The sequence below is a fragment of the Artemia franciscana genome, chromosome 13 (assembly GCF_032884065.1).
Source record: "Artemia franciscana chromosome 13, ASM3288406v1, whole genome shotgun sequence".
NCBI lineage: Eukaryota > Metazoa > Arthropoda > Branchiopoda > Anostraca > Artemiidae > Artemia > Artemia franciscana.
Window position 1 is genome coordinate 35,445,046 of NC_088875.1, and position 19,574 is coordinate 35,464,619.

At 34.8% G+C, this 19,574-nt stretch overlaps 1 protein-coding gene across 6 annotated transcripts in view; it reads left to right on the forward strand.

Moving 5' to 3' along the window:
* The window catches only part of LOC136034861 (calpain-A-like), an 80,957-nt gene that overhangs the window by 23,894 nt on the left and 37,489 nt on the right, over positions 1–19,574 (forward strand). For 2 of the 6 annotated variants that reach the window (XR_010619257.1, XM_065716334.1), the window contains exon 1: positions 5,855–9,973. Coding sequence is in view for 4 of the 6 variants with exons in the window: in XM_065716334.1 (XP_065572406.1) it covers positions 9,555–9,973 (419 nt within the window). In the remaining 2 variants the exon portion in view is untranslated. Of the gene's footprint in view, positions 1–5,853; positions 9,974–17,799; positions 18,029–19,574 lie in introns of those variants that run through there. The other 4 variants (XM_065716336.1, XM_065716337.1, XR_010619258.1 and 1 more) reach the window with 4 other exon arrangements.

Below are 19,574 nucleotides of genomic sequence, written 5' to 3' on the forward strand. Positions count from 1 at the left end.
TACAATAGGTAGTTCCCTAGCAGTTAATGCATCTAAAACAAATTACATTATATTTAGTAGAACAGGTAGGTTACTTAATGATAATAATAACATTTTTTTTGGACATTTACCCATTAAACAAGTTTTTGAAATTAGGTATTTGGGGTTTTATTTAGATAATAATATTAGTTGGAAAAAGCATTGCAGTGTTATTGGTGCTAAAATGGCTAGGGGTCTAGGAATTTTGAGACGTGTAAAAAAAAACTTTTCCGTTCAAGATTTTAAAAATCATTTATTTTTCCCTTGTTCATCCTTATATAGATTATGGTTGTGTTCATTGGGCTAGTAATTTCTTCTCTAATTATAAAAGGATCCAGATTTTGCAAAATAAAAGCATTCGATTGATTGCGGACATAAAAGAGCAGGTTGAATCCAAAACTACTGCTAGCTTTTCCCGGTGTAATGTTTTAAATGTTGGTCAGATTCGTGACTACCAGGCATCAATTTTTGTGTTCCAGAGCATGAAACATATATGCCCTGAGTATTTTCATGATTATTTTTCCATGAATCAGGAGTACCATAATTATGATACAAGAAATTCACAACTTTTAAGCCATGAACAAAGAAAAACAGTTCGATCATCATATGTGGTTCGGAATCTGGGGCCTTCTGTTTGGAATAGTTTGCCGGCTGGCATCAGGGAGTCTGTCACTTTATATGGGTTTAAAAATAAATTGAAAATGTTTTATTTAAGTAATAGGTTTTGAAGGGCAGAAGGTTTTTGATGTCTTTTTTTTTATGCAGTTTATTGATGTGGGGTGGGGACTGAATACCGGTAAATGATATTTAATATGATTATTTTGTTGTATTTTGTTCATGTGTATGTGTTGTTATTTTTTATATATAAGATAGGCTAGGTGGTTAATCATGAGATGTTATGTTTAGATATTTATTTATAAGATGTAAATCATATTATGAAATTGCAGCACAAGTCCTTAGGACTTTCTTTTTGCTGCAACAATTTATTAGTGTTGTCATTTTTTTATTTATGTTTGTATTGTGGATAAAATAAAACTTACCTACCTACCTACCTTACCTACCGCGGTTCCAAACCGGGGTAATCAGTCATTTATGAACGAGCCTATAAATCGACAACTATATGAGATGTTGGGGAAAAACCAAAATATTCTAAGATACGGCACTTTTGGGAATAAAATGAGATCCCGTGGAACTAAAATGGACGAATATCCTACAAATTTAGATAAAAAAATAATGTTCGTATATTTTATAGGCCTACAATCGGCGTTTCTTTACTTTTAAGAGCCAATAATGTTTAAAATAATGTGTTTTAAAGAATAACGTTATTTTTTTTAAATAATGTTCATACATTTCATAGGCCTACAATCGCTATTTCTTTACCTTTAAAGGCCAATAATGTTTAAAATAATGTGTTTTTAAGAATAATGTTCTTTTTAAGAATAATTTTCTTTTTAAAAATAATGCTCATACATTTTAAAGGCCTACAATCACTGTTTCTTTATTTTTAAAGGCCAATAATGTTTAAAATAATGTGTCTTTAAGAATATTGTTCTTTTTAAAAATAACGTTCATACATTTTATAGGTGTACAATCGGTGTTTCTTTACTTTTAAAGGCCAATAACGTTTAAAATGATGTGTTTTTAAGAATAATGTTCTTTTTAAAAATCATGTTCATACATTTTATAGGTCTATAATCGGTGTTTCTTTACTTTTAAAGGTCAATAATGTTTAAAATGATGTGTTTTTAAGAATAATCTTCTTTTTAAGTATGTTCTTTTTAAAAATAACGTTCATACATTTTATAGGTCTACAATCGGTCTTTCTTTACTTTTAAAGGCCAATAATGTTTAAAATGATGTGTTTTTAAGAATAATGTTCTTTTTAAAAATAATACTCATACATTTTATAGGCCTACAATCGGTGTTTCTTTACTTAGTTTCTTTACTTTCTTTTATGTTTTCTATTTTCTTTTACGTTTCTTTACTGTTTCTTTACTAGTTTCTTTACTATGTTTCTTTACTTAGGCCAATAATGTTATCTGCTTTGTAACAGCTTTGTAACCTAACAAATTCCCATTCGTATGAGGTGTTAAAAATGATATTGCCTCAAGGTGTTGTTGCCAATTATACATGTTTTCAACTTCCTTTTAAATCTGGTCGTAATGCTAAGGAGATGTCAACATTCTTAATGATATTCTGGCAAACCCCTTAAGGAGTGCTTAAGCCAATAAGAAAGGAGAAAATCTTGAATATTAAGAATTATTGCTAAAAGTCATCTCTTATAACTACAAACTTAAGAATCTATTGGATTGTTAATCAGTATAAGATCTACAAAACGACACAAAAATCAAGGCTGTATGATTAGTACAACTCTTTTAAATAGTAAAGGAAGAATATCTTAAATGGCAAATTTTAAAGGAAACTGATGATGATAAAAAAAAAATTCACGGCCAAAAATTTTGAAATCTTGTGGCAAATCGAGAGGCTACTTTACACTCTCTACATCTTCTAAAAGTAATTTTATTACTACTTTTAAAAATTAGAGGTGTCCCCACTAATTTATTTTTTATGAAGCTCTAAAGAATAAAAATACAAATTTGCTCGGCCTATTCATGTTAAAGCTTTCAATGAAGCCACAGTAATTTGTTCATGAAAGAATCTGCTCGTGTCTGCTGTTAATACGCATTTCACTGCTATAGGAAAATAGCATTGGCTTCAAACCTCGGAGATTGACCTTAAGTGCCATGTAAAAGCTATAAATAGAATATTATCGCGGAATTTAGGGATTTTCCGTAAATTAAAACATTTATTTCTTTCAAATGTTATACGGCTATTATGTTTTTCTTTGATTCATCCATATATTTTGTATTGCTCGTCTGTATGGCTTGGGACATTCCCCTCAATACTTTGCCCAATCCGCGTGCTGCAGAATAATGCCATTAGATCACTTTGTGGAATAGGGAACCGGGATTCGGTCAGGTCAATGTACAGTGTGATAAATATAATGCCTGCAGCCGGATTGTGCGATTTTTATACACTGGTTTTTATGTATAAGTACTATTATGGGAGCGTTCTAGAATATTTTACAGGAATTTTTCGGGATAGATCTAATATTCATGGTCACAGAACTTGAACAAGTGGAGATATTGAGATTCCTCGCCTAGTTTCAAGTAGGACTGCTTTCTCAGTTATTTATAGAGGGGCTAAGCTGTGTTATAAGCTTGTTCCAAGTACCAAAGAATTGCCCATGAATCAATTTAAAACCGTGCTGCGTGTGGGGTTGCTTGGTAGGTATACCTTCGAAATAGATTGAGATTGATTGATTTAATATTGGAAATAATTGTTTATTGTTTTTTGTTTTTTTTTGTTTTATTTTTTTGCTTCGGGATCATGATATTATGTTGTTTGACTGTGTAGGAATTATTTATGTTTTTTCTCGCTACACGGTTTCACCTTTCTGCTCATTGTTTTTTGTTTTTTTTTCTCGTCTATTTTTTGTTCTTTTTTGTTAGTAACACACCCTCGCAAGCACACTTTTGGTGTGCTACCGATTGATTTTGTCTGTGTTATTTCCTTTGGTTAATAAATTAATACTACTACTAAAAAAATACTAGATAAAATGCATATCTCTCTAAATTTTGATTGGATGTTTGTTTTGAGAAATGATGGGCATGGGGGGAGACTGTTTTCCCTTGAGTCACTTTTGACTCTTAAGCAATGCATTATAGTTTAGAATTTTTAATCACATAAACCCCATCCGAATCTTATACAAAATCTGTATTTATATGAAATATAAAACAAATTTTTGAAAGTAAAAAGAAGTGAATATTTTGCTTTTCAACCTATTCTTCCCACCAATTTTCATCCTGATCTCTCCACTCTAAGCCTTTTTCCGAGATTTCCAGCCCCCCCCCCCCAATAACACTGGATCGGGTCGGGATTTAAAATAAGAGATCTTAGTTACAAGGTCCTACTAAATATCAAATTTCATTAAGATCCAATCACTCCTTCGTAAGATAAAAATACCTCATTTTTCTAATTTTTCAGAATTAACTTGTGCCTATTTTTCCCACCAAGTTTCATCCCGATCCCTCCACTCCAAGTATTTTAGGTTTCCCCCTTCAACTCCACCCGATGTCACCAGGTCCGGTCGGGGTTTAAAATAAGAGCTCTAAGAAACGATATCCTTCTAAACATCAAATTTCCTTAAGATCTTATCACCCTTTTGTAAGTTAAATAAATAAATAAATATATTCGCAAATTTGATGGTAGGCCGTTAAGCCTCTACAAAACAAAAACCTTAATTTGCATTTCTTCTAAATTTGCACAAGGAGAAAACGTCACTTGAATAATATTCATCAACTTTCTTCTTGAATGTCAGTAGGTTTGTGGAGCAGATTACTCTTTCTGGTAAGTTGTTCCAATGCTGAACCACTCGGTTGCCGAAAGTTCATCGGCCCATGGCCTTGTAAAAGCGTTCCTTACTCACTTTGTACTGATGTCCTCGGAGATGATTTTTATTGATCTGCACGATTTTCTGGGCTGGTACGTTATCATAGGCTCCATTGCAGAGCTTATACATTTCAATAAGATCACCACGATGGAATCTATAGGCGAGGGTTGGGATTTCAAGCTTTCTAAGCCGCTCTTCGTAGGGAAGGAAGCGTAACCAGGGAGAGAATTGAGTTATCCTCCTCTGAACATTTTTGAGAGTATCTATGTCCTTGTTGTAATATGGTCTTATAGAACAATGTCCATAGTCATCGGGCGGACAAGGGACGTATAGAGCGTAGCAAGCATTTTGTCGTCCTCGCACGAGAAGTTTCTTCTGATCATACCAGCAACTTTGGAGGCCTTCTTGACGACAGCTTCATAGTGGCTACTGAAGTTCAGTTCAGAATCCACTAAGATGCCTAGGTCTCTTTCTTCTTTACTAAGAGTGAGTGCAGCAGAACCAAGAGAGTATGAGGACGAAAAGTTTTGTGGACCCAGAGTGAGGATATGACTTTTCTGGGTATTGATTTCCATGATCCACTTCTTCATCCAGTCATCGATTCGTTGGAGATCCGCCTGCAGGTGGTGAATGTCTTCACATGACGAGATGACACGATAGAGCTTTGTGTCTTCCACGTAGAAAAGGAGAATTAATATATATAACTAATTAATTGACTAATATAACCGATTTAACTCAATTTAAACTGCCATTATAAAATTGTCACTGTTTGTTAGGCAGCAATCTGGTTTAGGAAGTGTCAGCAGATCTATTGAAAGAAGGGAACAACCGGGGCAGCTGCTCCGGGTGCTGTGGCTCTGATGGAATAACAACAGGGGGTTTACAAACTTTGATCAAAATTTTCACTTTGATTCGGCTTTTTTGCTTATATTTGAGTCGGGAGGGATGGGCTGTAATTAATTTTTCCCGAGACACCACTATCTTACAATTTGCTCTTAGTATCAGTTACTTTCTGAATCATGAACTTTCTTGGTCTTTTAATACTCTGAGTAACATAGGAACTTATATTATTTAGAAGTACTTCTAAATAGCAAAATAACAAACTAACTGCGTGATTTATAAAGAATACAAATGGCTGGCAAGCACATACCAATGTAAAACTCTGGGAACCTTAACTCGCAACAGTGTGTTAAAACCACTTTGTGAAAACCACTCTCCCCCTCCCCCGACTTTGTGGAACAATCAACAGGAAAAAGTGTAATTTATTCTAAGTTCCCTCAGATGTGTAGCTAGGGTTATCAGTGCCCGAAGATACGTTTTCACCTCACCTTCACCCCTATCACTATTGCAATATAATTAAAGAAAAAATACAAGTAATAAAGATGCCCCTTTGTCCCACTACCTACGCCAATGTATTCCCTGTGTAACTTTCTGAGTTTTTTCTCTTTTTTTGCAGTTCTATGGTTTTAATGGTTCAACGCACGACGACAATAAGCAACCATTTGGTAGCTGAGATTCAGCACTATCCATCTATTTGGTCAAATTTTTAAAACTTGTTCTCCACTTTATTTTAGATTAATTTTTCCCAACCAATTTCGGGGCATGCCATGCTTAGGCAGCTCTAAAATCTTGATACCCCCTCGTAATATTTACATTTAGCTATTCAAAATTGTGTGTGAATCTACCTAAAGGAACCTTAAAAGGCAACTAGCTTGTTATCTTTTCAGGGGTCGTCTCTTGTTATCTTTTATAGGGTCATGTTATCTCTTTTAGGACAGCGCCTTTTATACAATGTATGACGTCATTGCAATCCTATCATGCTCCCTTGTTAGCCTTTAAATGCACATGAATGTTGATTCCCATTCACATGAAGAACGTTTTTTTTTTTTTTTTTTTGCTTATTGTTGTCGTGCGTTGAAACATTAAAACCATAGAGCCAAAGGGTATACGTCCAGCCTATGATCCAACATGCCTGTACTCCACGTTGGAAATCATAGCTTATGGTAAAAAAAAAAAAAAAAAAAAAAAAAAAAAAAAAAAAAAAAAACTTGAAAAGGTTACAGAAACGCGTGGAAAAAGACAATTTTCCAATTTTTAAGGCAAGTTTAGATGATTTTTTAAATGAAGAGTAGCGAATTAGTAATTCTTGCTCGTCCATTGGATATAGATCAGAAGCTAATAAATTTAATACCACAGGTATCTCGTTATTCAAGTGAGAGTTGGGTCTATAGCTGTAGGCTGTCGTTAAGTCATATGTTTCACAGGAAATATAGTTATTAATAGAATTAAATAAAGAAACAAGTTATTTAACTGAAAGTAAGGAGGGAAATTAAAACTCAAAACAAAAAGAAATTACTCCGTATTTGAAAGGGGCTGTCCCCTCCTCAACGCCCCGCCCTTTACACTAAAGGTTTTTACTGTTTTAAAAAGTATATTTTAGAGAAAAAGCCAAATTATTCCGTATATGATAGGGGACGTCCCCACCTCAACGTCCTGCTCTTCACGCTAAAGCTTTTTATTGTTTTAAAAAGTTGAACTGTGACAAAGAGTCAAACTTTAGCGTAAAGGGTAGGGCTTTGAGGTTGGGTAAAGAGCAAGGTATTAGGAGGAGGCCAACCCCTCATGTGCGTAATAATTTCTGTTCCTTTTTTAGTTTTAATGCTGCTCCTTACTTTCAGTTGAAGAAACTTTTTCATATTTGTTTTTTCGTTGTTTTTTTTTAAATGCTAAAAAATCCTGTGCCCCCTTCATGAAAATTTTCTTCCATGACAAATTTCTCAAGGAAAGTTCCCCTGCATAAATCCACACCCTCCCCCCTCCCCTCAACCGAAAAAAACCGGAAAGCGTCTGTACACTTCCCAATAACCATTACAATATGTAAACACTGGTAAAAGTTTGTATCTTGCAGCACCTCCCACGGAGACTGTGGGGGAGTAAGTCATCACCAAAGAAATAGTTATTGCGTTTTTTGAATATGTTGAATAAAATGGCTATCTCAGAACTTTGATCCGGTGACTTTGGAAAAAAATGAGCGTGGGAGGGGGCCTAAATGCCCCCCAATATTTTTGGTTACTTCAAAAGGGCACTAGAACTCTTAATTTTTGTTATAATGAACCCTCTCGCGACATTCTAGAACCACTGGGTTGATGCTATCACCCCTGGGAAAAAAAACAAAACAGAAAAAAAAAACAAATAAACACGCATCCGTGATCTGTCTTCATCACGGATCACGTGATCCGTGATCGCATCCGTGAACTTTTAATGTAGGGTGCTCTGATATGCTTAGTCTGATGGTACGATTTTCGTTAAGATTCTATGACTTGTAAGGGTTGTTTCCCCCTATTTTCTAAAATAACGCAAATTTTCTCAGGCTCGTAACTTTTAATGGGTAAGTCTAGACTTGATGAAACTTATATATTTAAAATCAGCATTAAAGTTCAATCTTTTTGATGTAGCTATTGTTATGAAAATTCCGTTTTTTAGAGTTTCGATTACTATTGAGCCGGGTCGCTCCTTAATGCAGTTCTTTACCACGAACTATTTGATAATGAGATAAAAGTAATACCAAAGAAAAAAATAAGAATAAACCAACTATACACCGCATGATTCCTTTTTCAAGAGATGGCAAGGACCACTTTTATTTTAGGTTTTTTATTTTTCTAGTGTCTTGTAAACTTTTACCTGCATTTCTTATTCATAGCTTCAAGGACGGTCGAGCGGATTTCTCAACAGAAATATTTACACAGTATTCGTCTTTTCTTCTGTATTCTTCTGTTAATATCGTTGTTTTTCTGCGATTTTTTTTTCATTTGTCAAGTTTCTTGTCCTTTTGGTGCAGACTACAGCCGAAGACTTGCTGCAAACCTGTACTTTTCCAGGGACAAAAATCTTATGTAATGCATGATTTTAAAACCCCAAAATAGAGAAACTATTAAAGGTATTTCCCAAGATCCCAAGCTCAGGGCTGAAATCCCCATCCAGAAAAACAAAGTAGCGGTAACCTTGGCTTCCAATATTCTTTGGTTTTAAGATTGATATTCCTTCAAGGGCCGGACACATGCAGCTTTTTTGGCGCTGATTTGCATAGAAAACAGCGTTGATTTCAGCTTGATTTCTTTTTTTTTTTGGCGAACGATTACAAACGATTTAAAAAATCATTAATAATTTAGTAATGATAGAGGTACTTGTATGATATACCCCCTGCAATATCAGGCTGCTAATGAATTGACGTACTGTAAATCGGTTTCTTTCGCTAGTTACTTTAACTGGTGCAAGAAAAGAAAAAGAGAATCGACAGAATACATGGGAAATGTGTAATTTTGGCTATGTATTTGCACATTAGGGAGGTGGGGGTAAAATATTTGGACAGTTTGAAGTCAAAAACTAATTTAACTTAATTGATTGATTGATTGACTTCATAATATCAGAGCCATTGCTGCTAACACATTATGTATGCAGCCCGGCTATACTTTACCCCTACCTCCATAATGCTGAAATATGTAGCCCAATTTTTTTCCAAAGCGTATATTTTTTTCATACTAAAGTATATTTTATTAGGATTACCCTAACTTCCCTTCTTGAGATGTAGGGGTACACAAGTACCATGTAAGAATTTAGAATTTCGTTAAAATATTTTTAATGAAGCAAAAATTCAAACTATAGAAATTTTAAACAAAAATTTCGATAATAAAAGAAGTTGGTAATAATAACGAAAGAACTAACTAATATGTTAAAAATAAATCATGCTATAGATAATCTGCAGTTGTTTATTGGTATCCACGATGTTTGGATTTGAAAATCCCGTAAAAAGGGCATTGTTTTTAAACAACTATCGTTAGCCCACTGAGTTGCTGAAGTTGCTTCCTGAAAAAAGCTATTTGTCTCAGGCTCTTCAATTTTAATGCTAAATTTACCAGAAAGAAATCTTTAACCAATCCCTTTTCAGGTTTTCCAAAAAGGGGTGGTCTCAAGAAAAGTTTCCATGTCAAAAATAGGCTAATACTTTCTCGGGAGTCAAGATAGAACGCACTGTAGTTACGTTCGAAATACTGTTAAGTAAATACTACAGTCATCTGTGAATGAAATGAACATAAATAACGATGATTATTTTGATGAAAACGAGGAAACGTATTGGGACTTTATGACAAAATTAGTAAATTTTACTATAAATAGCACCACAATTGGTGACGACAATTACTACGAAAAATATAAAGGTGTAATAATAGCTTACTCAATTATAGTTATAGTGTCAGTTTTTGGAAATACTTTAGTGTGCTATGTCATATTTCGTCACAAAAAGTTACAAACTGTTACCAATTTATTTATTACCAATTTGGCAATTAGTGATTTACTTATGACTGTCTTAAATATACCATTTAACTTGATCAGACTGTTATCAGACAACTGGCCTTTTGGCGTCTTTATGTGTCAGCTTGTCCCGCATGTACAAGTCACATCAGCTTATGTTTCAACCCTTACGATGACTTGTATTGCAATAGACAGGTATGCAATTTTGATCATCAATCTAGGCCGGACTAAAAACACATTATATAATAGGTTTCACGTATGTATCGATAATTTGCACGTAAAATTGATAAATAAGTGATCAATAATTTGCGCTTTTAATCCATAAGCTATGACAACATACTAGTGAAAATAATCCAAGGTTAAGCAAATGAATAATATTAATCATATCTATAATAATCATGTTATGATGTTTATAAACCAAAATATCATGCATAAGTATTGGCCACACTGAAATTATAATCATATATGTTATATGCAAAGCTATTTTTGTGGCAAAATCTGTTGGTATCTATTTATTTTTATTTTTGGTAATTTTTGTACTTAAATTAAGGTTAATTTCAATTTGAATTATGGTCAAGAGCCATTTTTTATACCATCTGCTAGACTATAGACTATTCAACAAATTCTTGATTTTTTCTCGTTTAAAGAAGAAATGGATCTTTTTTTTAAACCACTATTTAAAATGTATTTTTTTGTCGTTTACCGATATAAGTTGAAACAAAAGAGTGATTTATGGCAAATTGCATGGATAATGTTTAATTGGGCTAATTTTTTTTTATATATTAGAGGGGGGGGGGGTTAAAATGAAGTGATTTTAGGAATGGCATAACTAATTGTCTATCGTTCCTAAATCGCTTCACTTTACTTTTCCCTCAACCTCCCTAATTCGGAATTATATAGCCCAAATTACATACTTGCCATGTATTTCGTTATACGTCACTCTTTTGTTTCAATTTAATACCCGTTAATTGAAGCAACTTAGTCCACGAATAAATAGTTGTATAGGTACAGCGGAAAAGATCCGAAGAAAGAAAAAGCGTCGTAAAATACAGCTAGGAAATAGCCTATAATTTTTAAAATAATTTGGATTGTAATTCGATTAAATGCTACAGATTTTTTTTTGGTACTTGTGTATTATTCAGAACACACTCAATAAGTGGAATTAGGTTCTGAATTGAATCAATTGAATAATGAACAATTACCAAATATATGATTAAAATGTAATGCACCCACCCCCACCCCCTAATGTCCAGATATATAGCTTTTGATAAAGCTATTGTTACATTTCCAAAAATGTTCCTTCTAGTAAGAGTATAAAGTCAAGTTACCTTCAGAAGCACCAAAGCACTAAACCCACCCCCTAGCTCCCCCAAAGATAGCAGATCCAGTCTGGTTACTTCAATCACGTATCTACGACATTTATAAGCGTTTTCCAAGATTTCCGGTTTCCCCCTCCAACTCCCTGCAATGTCAACAGATCAGATCGGGGTTTGACATAAGAGGTCTGAGACATAAGTTCCTTCTAAATATCAAATTTCATTAAGATCCGGTCACCTGTCCTTAAGTTAAAATACCTCAATTTTTCTAATTGTTCCAAATTAACAACTCCCAGCTCCCCTAAAGAATAAGGATCCGTTCCAGTTATGTCAATCACATATCTATAGCTTGTGCTTATACTTCCCATTAGGTTTCATCCCGATCTCTCCACTCTAAGTGTTTTCCAAGATTTCCGGTTTCCCCTCCAGTTCCCCCCCAGTGTCACGAGATCTGGTCGGGATTTAAAATGAGAGTTCTAAGGCACAAGATCCTTCTATCAAATTTCATTATGATCTGACCACCCGTCCGTAAGTTACTAAAACCTCATTTTTTCTAATTTCCCGCATTATTCCCCCCCCCCCCCAACTCTACCAAAGAGAGCGGATCTGGATCGGTTATTTCCGTCACATGTCTCGGACTTGTGCTTATTCTTCCCACCAAGTTTCATCCTGATCTCTCCGCTTTAAGCGTTTTCCAAGACCCCCCCCCCCAATGACGCTGGATCTGGTTGAGATTTAAAACAAGAGATCTGAGTTACGAGGTCCTTCTAAATATGAAATTTTATTAAGATCCGATCTCTCCTTCGTAATTTAAAAATGCCTCATTTTTTCTAATTCTTAGAATTAACCTTCCCCCCCAGCTCCTTCAAAGAGAGCAGATCCGTTCCGGTTACGTCAATCACGTATCTAGGACTTGTGCTCATTTTTCACACCATGTTTCATCCCGATCCACTGTAAGCATTTTCTAAGATTTTAGCCCCAAACTCCCAGCAATGTCACCAGATCCAGTCGGGATTTAAAATAAAAGCTCTGAAACAGGATATCCTTCCAGACATCAAATTTCATTAAGATTTGATCACTCCTTCGTAAGTTAAAAATACCTAATTTTTTCCAATTTTTTTAACTAGCCCCCCTCCTCAACTCCCCCAAAGAGAGCGAATTCGTTCTGGTAATATCAATCACGTATCTAGGACTTGTGCTTATTTTTACCACCATGTTTCATCCCGATCCCTCCACTCTAAGAGTTTTCCAAGATTTTAGGTCCACCCCCAACTCCCCGCAATGTCACCAGATCCAGTCAGGATTTAAAATGAGAGCTCTGAAACACGATATCCTTCCAAACATCAAATTTCATTCAGATCCGATCACTCTTTCGTAAGTTAAAAGCACCTTATTTTTTCTAACTTTCTAGAATTAATCCCCTCCCAACTACTCCAAAGAGACCGGATTCGTTCCGGTTATGTCAATCACGTATCTAGAACTTGTGATTATTTTTAACACCAAGTTTCATCCCAATCCCTCAGATTCTAAGCGTTATCCAAGATTTCCGGTTTCCCCCTCCAACTCCCTCAAATGTCAAAAGATCTGGTGAGGATTTGAAATAAAAGCTCTGAGACATGAGTTCCTTCTAAATATCCAATTTTTCTTTAAGATCCGGTCACCTGTTCATAAGTTAAAATGCCTCAATTTTTCCAATTGTTCCAAATTAACAACCCCAGGCTCCCCTAAAAAGATTTCCAGTTTTCCCCTCCAGCTTCCCCCAATGTCACCAGATCTGGTTGGGATTTACAATGAGAGTTCTAAGGCACAAGATCCTTCTAAAGATCAGATTTCATTAAGATCTGATCACTCGTTCGTAAGTTCCTAATACCCCATTTTTTCTAATTTTCCGAATTAATCCCCCCCAGCTCTACCGAAGAGAGCATATCTGGTCCGGTTATTTCCGTCACATATCTTGGACTTGCGCTTATTCTCCCCACCCAGTTTCGTCCTGATCTCTCCGCTTTAAGCGTTTTCCAAGATTTCCACCGCCCCCCCCCCCAATGACAATGGATCTGGTCGAGATTTAGTGTAAGAGATTTGAGTTATGAGGTCCTTCTAAATATGAACTTTCAGTAATATCCGATCACTCCTTCGTAAGTTAAAAATACCTCATTTTTTCTAATTTTTTTAGAATTAACCTTCCCCCTCCCAATTCCCTCAAAGAGAGCGGATCTGTTCCGGTTATGTCAATCAGATATCTAGGACTTGTGGTTATTTATACCACCAAGTTTCATCACGATCCCTCCACTCTAAGCATTTTCCAAGATTTTAAGACCCCCCCCCCAACTCCCCGCATTGTCACCAGATCCAGTCGGGATTTAAAATAAGAGCTCTGAAACACGATATCCTTCCAAACATCAAATTTCATTAAGATTCGATCACCCCTTCGTAAGTTAAAAATAACTCATTTTTTCTAATTTTTAGAATTAACCTCCCCCCCTCAACTCCCCCAAAGAGAGCGGATCCGTTCCGGTTACATCAATCATGTATCTAGGACTTGTGCTTATTTTTACTACCAAGTTTTATCCCGATCCCTCCACTCTAAGCGTTTTCCAAGATTTTAGGTCCACCCCCAACTCCCCGCAATGTCACCAGATCCAGTCAGGATTTAAAATGAGAGCTCTGAAACACGATATCCTTCCAAACATCAAATTTCATTCAGATCCGATCACTCTTTCGTAAGTTAAAAGCACCTTATTTTTTCTAACTTTCTAGAATTAATCCCCTCCCAACTACTCCAAAGAGACCGGATTCGTTCCGGTTATGTCAATCACGTATCTAGAACTTGTGATTATTTTTAACACCAAGTTTCATCCCAATCCCTCAGATTCTAAGCGTTATCCAAGATTTCCGGTTTCCCCCTCCAACTCCCTCAAATGTCAAAAGATCTGGTGAGGATTTGAAATAAAAGCTCTGAGACATGAGTTCCTTCTAAATATCCAATTTTTCTTTAAGATCCGGTCACCTGTTCATAAGTTAAAATGCCTCAATTTTTCCAATTGTTCCAAATTAACAACCCCAGGCTCCCCTAAAAAGATTTCCAGTTTTCCCCTCCAGCTTCCCCGCAATGTCACCAGATCCAGTCAGGATTTAAAATAAGAGCTCTGAAACACGATATCCTTCCAAAAATCAAATTTCATTAAGATCCGATCACTCCTTCGTAGGTTAAAAATACCTTATTTTTTCTAAATAGGACTTGTGATTATTTTTGACACCAAGTTTCATCCCAATCCCTTCACTCTAAGTGTTTTCCAAGATTTTTGGTTTCCCCTTCAAAATCCCTGCAATATCACCGGATCCAGCTGGAATTTAAAATAAGAGCTCTGAGACATGATATCCTTCCAAAGGTTAAATTTTATTAAGATCCGATCACCCGTTCGTAAGTTTAAAATGCCTCATTTTTTCTATTTTTTCCGATTTAACCGTCCCCCCCCTCACCCCAGATGGACAAATCAGGGAAATGACAATTTCTAATTTAATCTGGTTTTGTTCCTGATATACCCGACAAATTTCATCGTCCTAGCTTACCTGGAAGTGCCTAAAGTAGCAAAACCGGGACAGAGAGACCGACAGACAGACCAACAGAATTTGCGATCACTATATGTCACTTGGTAGATACCAATTGCCACAAAAATGCATGTTTGCTGGAAGTTTTCATGGCTGCCCAAATAGAGGCTTCAATTGAAGGAGGGGCACTAAATTAAAAAACATAAATTTTTGGCACTCTTTTTGAAAAATTTGGTTTTGGGGGGCATTTTATTGGAGAAAATCAAATAAACAATAAAATGCCACTCTGGATTTTAAAAAATACACTTCTTTCGTCCCCCTATGAGTTTTTGTGAATTGACACTCTTATGCTTTAACTGAGAGAAAATTTCGCAAAAATACCATCTTTCAGAAACAAATTAAAATGTTTTGATTTCCCATTTTTATATATTGGAATTAACAATATGTTACACCGACTATCTTTTACAAATCCAGCAAACTGCTACCCCGGTTTTAGATCTCAAAGAGTAAATGCCTGTGTACCAAAGGCCTGAGACACTTGGCGTTTTTTAACCGAGCGTTTCTTTAGTATTGTGAGGCATATATTGGGCGTTGAAAAAAAAACGTTCGGTAAAACAAACTTTGACGGAAGCAATGCAGCCTTCCATTGTTACTATAATAAGCGAAAAGCAAAATGACTGGTCGTTCAATCTAAGGCCTACGCCGAGACTGTAGCCTATGGAACTAAATCGAAGCGTACAGACTCGGCGTCTCAGCGTTTTTTACCGCTGACGATTGTTGATGAGAGAGTGTGTTTGGAGATTACATCTTAAAAAAAAATAAATTGGAAGTAAAAAAAAAAAAATTTTTTTGGGAAGAGAGGGCGATTGTTAAACGAAGATAGATAGTTTGATTGGGAAGTGCCAAGAAATCAAGCAAGTTTGAAGTGTCAGGGGTTCAGCTCAAATTTGCCCCTGCCTTAAACCCTAGTAAAATTAAAGCCTATTTTTCATACATAAAAAAAGAATATTAATCTAATTTATGTGCCCTGAACTAGACGCTATTTTAACAAAGTTCGGATTTGTTTACATTAAGAAACGTTCAACCTACTGGTTTTCAGAATATTTTCTAGTTCAACTACCCCTAAAATGTCTTTACGTGTAATAAACTCCTACCTATATAGCGGGGGGGGGCTGGGCATACATATTATTTTTCAATGTGAAAGGGGCAAATTTGTAATTTTTCCATTATTTCAATTTTTAAAAAGGCTTTGTTCACTGATCAAATACAGAATGATTAGTTTGAAACTAGCACCTGCCGATCAGGCAACTGCTTCGAAAAAACTTACCACGGAAATTGCACCAGTTGAAGAAGATGCGAGGGTAAAATATTCCGACGGCAGAATGGTTACCGCCTAGTGTGTACGCTCTTGGATAGCAACGGCAAATAAACACTCGAACCAGCAAAACCTATGTAAAAGAAAGAAAAAACGCTCGGTAAAACAAGAGCTTGGTAAAAACGTCAATGCGTCTCGGGCCACAGACGGAGTCTTATAAAGAATATTCCAACTGTCTGTCAATATACAGAAATACAGGGAGATTCAAAATATATTTGTAAATTGAATGTATAATAAAACTATATGATTCATTATAACAGAAGTCTCAGATGAATCATTTGAAAGCCGAAGGTAATAAAAGCTAAAATAAGCAAAACTACAAAGTATTTTTGTGTTGAATTGTTAACATTGACAAGTTAAAATTAGTTGGCAAATTAAAAGTACAAAGGAGAAATCAAAACGCTAGTGTGCAGTTTGGAAAAAATCAACAGTAATAATAAATCCAAACAATTATGTTGAGAATACAGACCGCAATCCTAATAGTTTGTATAACTAGTTAGGCCAATACGGGTTTAACAACATCCATAGCCGGTACTCTTTTCCTCCATAATAGTTTAAGATTACGAAGAAGTTTAACGGCGATTTTTGAAGCCAAAGGGTATTATTGATTTTCATTATGATGCAGGTATTTATTACTTAATAGGGAATGTTTGTATTTTGATTGTTTAAGAAACCTTGGAACGTGGAGGGAAAAATCTTCATGGCCCTGTCAGTGAGGAACCTTCAAGATTTTATAACTATCATGTAAACTTAAGCGTTAAGTAATAGTTTTTTGATAATTAAATCTTTAAGAAATCATCAAAGTTCACCAGTCAAGTAGGGAAGCCCCTGTTGTAAGTGAGGATGACGTAATCTCGCGTGACTTGTTATGGTTCCAGTAGATCCTTATAATCCAGCAAAATCTGATTTGGAAGGCCAACAACATGTGAATTTTAAGATTATATGTTTCACTCAGCTCAGTATTGAAAAAAGAGTTCTGTGTGTTAACATTGAGGATATTATTCTTGGTATTTTCCATAGCGGTGGAAGCCTTTAGATTATTGGATATTGAAGGCCTTAGCAATGGCGAAAAAAAATTTAATGTATCTAACGTAGCAGTAAAAATAACAATGAATTGTCAGCTAACCCTGGAATGGGACAAGATGTTTGGAGGATACGTAATATCATTGAGCAAAGTCAAGTTAAAGGTACAATTATGTTTTGTAGCAAAGGTGGATATAATAGATATAAAAAAGTTACAAAACAGGAGAAATATTAAATGCATTAGTGAAATATATTTAATACAAAAATTGGAATTAATATATAAAAAGAGTATCTTTGTTACCATTTCAAATAATTGTGAAATGACGATGAGAAAGTAGAAATAATCTGCATTCTTTGTTTACCTATAATTGCTAGTGAGAATATAAAGATTAATAGTGATAGGATTTGAGAAAAAGAGAATCAAAGGGAATGTAGTGACTTTGAAAAAATGTTTGATTCTAAATGATGATTATCCAGAATTATCTCTTTAAAGGAAAATATTTTTGTCAAAAATTTCTGAACGATATAACAAAAAAGATTCTCCATTTTTGAATTATTGTATGAAACTGCTACGTTTTGGGCCATATGTATTTACTCATTTTATTAACATACTAATCAAAAGAATTCAAAATCATATTCTAGATTTACTTTTTAACGCTATCTAGATTCAAAAAATAAGTAAGTCGACATTTTTTAAAAGCCTTGTCTAAACAGGTTTAATGGATTTATATGTGACGTAACTTGATTATTCCTCCTAGAAGATCGATCGCAAGTCAGTTTCAATTTGAAAGTGGGACAGTCAATACCGAAAATACCAATACCATGACTTTTCATGCCAAGATGAGTACCAGCTGAAGCCTGACGAGCTGCTAACCATATACAGTTTCCAATGGTAACCTCTATGTGCAAGATGAATTCTAAAGAATGAAGCCTCTTTTTTATATTCAATTTTTGTTAACAAACAAATTCATAAACATTTTTAACGCATTTTACTCTTAAGGCATTGAGATTTATGTTATGCATGTAGGAAGGGTATTATCAACTAGTAAATCGTTTAATTGAGCATTGTCTATACAATGTCTACACAATGCTGAGAAATTCACTGAAAGTATATCCATGAAACCTAAGAAAATATAATAGTGTATGAAAAACTACGGCTTTTGGCTTATAAAACTTGTACTTGCATACAATTCTGAATAATAGATTTTCAACTTTGCTAAAGAACGTTTTGAAGTGAGGCGTGTATAATGCATACGGCAAGCCAAGAGGATCAAAAAATCAATATTCGTCTTTGCATGAAAGATGCATAACCAATGTCCTGTATTTAGAGTTGATGAACTCCCACTAACAATGATAAGGGTATTGTCTACCCTAAGAGTATGTTCAAGGAAATCCAAGGATAAGTAATAGGATTTGTATTTAGACATTTAAGGGTCCAAATTGAATACATTAATTATTTGATTTTTGTTCATGGTGCCGAGTCTAATAGAAAACTAGCACCAGCGGTAATTTGTTAATAGGTTTTAAATTAATTTAATGAGATTAATGCTATACTCTTCGTCAATGGTTTAGCAAAGATACAATCTAAACGTACTGTGTCCAATCATGCAATACTCATATCTTGAGTGCCAGCCTAAGGCAATTCAATGATACCATGAGTTTTTGAAAACATTATATCATTTATAAAATTTTCAAAATTTTATGATTTTTTATCTAGATATTAAATTGTTGATTCTTGAAGAGTTCTATAGAATTTATCAAAGGATAAATTATAAAGTGAAAATCTATCTACTTTATACACAAGAGGTGAAAATCAAAACATTTCAAATTTATGTGGGGAATTTGTCCATGATCCGATTACGCCAGCACTCTTTACAAACGCCAAAGCAAATCTTGAACGAATTTTACCACTGATAAATGAAGAGATGGTGTAGGTATGTGAATACGTAGCATGCAGAAAGAGCAGCTTGATATTATTTCCACCAGCCAATAATTTTTCAAATGTCAAATCAACAGAACTCATTTAACCTGATGTTTCCGTACATGAAGTAGTGTTGAGATTAGAGATACTGTTGTATTAAATGCAGTGGCAAGTACTTTTCACAAAATAAAACGGAACGGAGCAGGATGTAACTTCATATCAATATTAAAACCGGGATGTATCCGTTGAGTATATTAAATGTTTCATGATTTATTTTCCTAACCAAGTGTATAGCACTGGGTGTCACCCATTTAAGTATATTGGTAGTATTTGTCTCCATTTTAAAGTCATATCCTATAGCTAAACCTCCCAATTTCTTATAGGACTTGCATAGTTCGATCGAGTGTTGCTTGTGCTCATCAATGTTTCAGTTATGTAGACATAAATTTGTCTAAACAAATTATAATGTGCATAATTTTCATAGGTTAAGCCCTCGGCAGCACTTTGTTTCCATTGTTAGACTTTTGACAATGACAAGCAAATCTATAAAAGTGGAAGTCAAATCTATGGAATTGTGTTCACTCGAATAAACTTGAAAATACATGCTTTCAG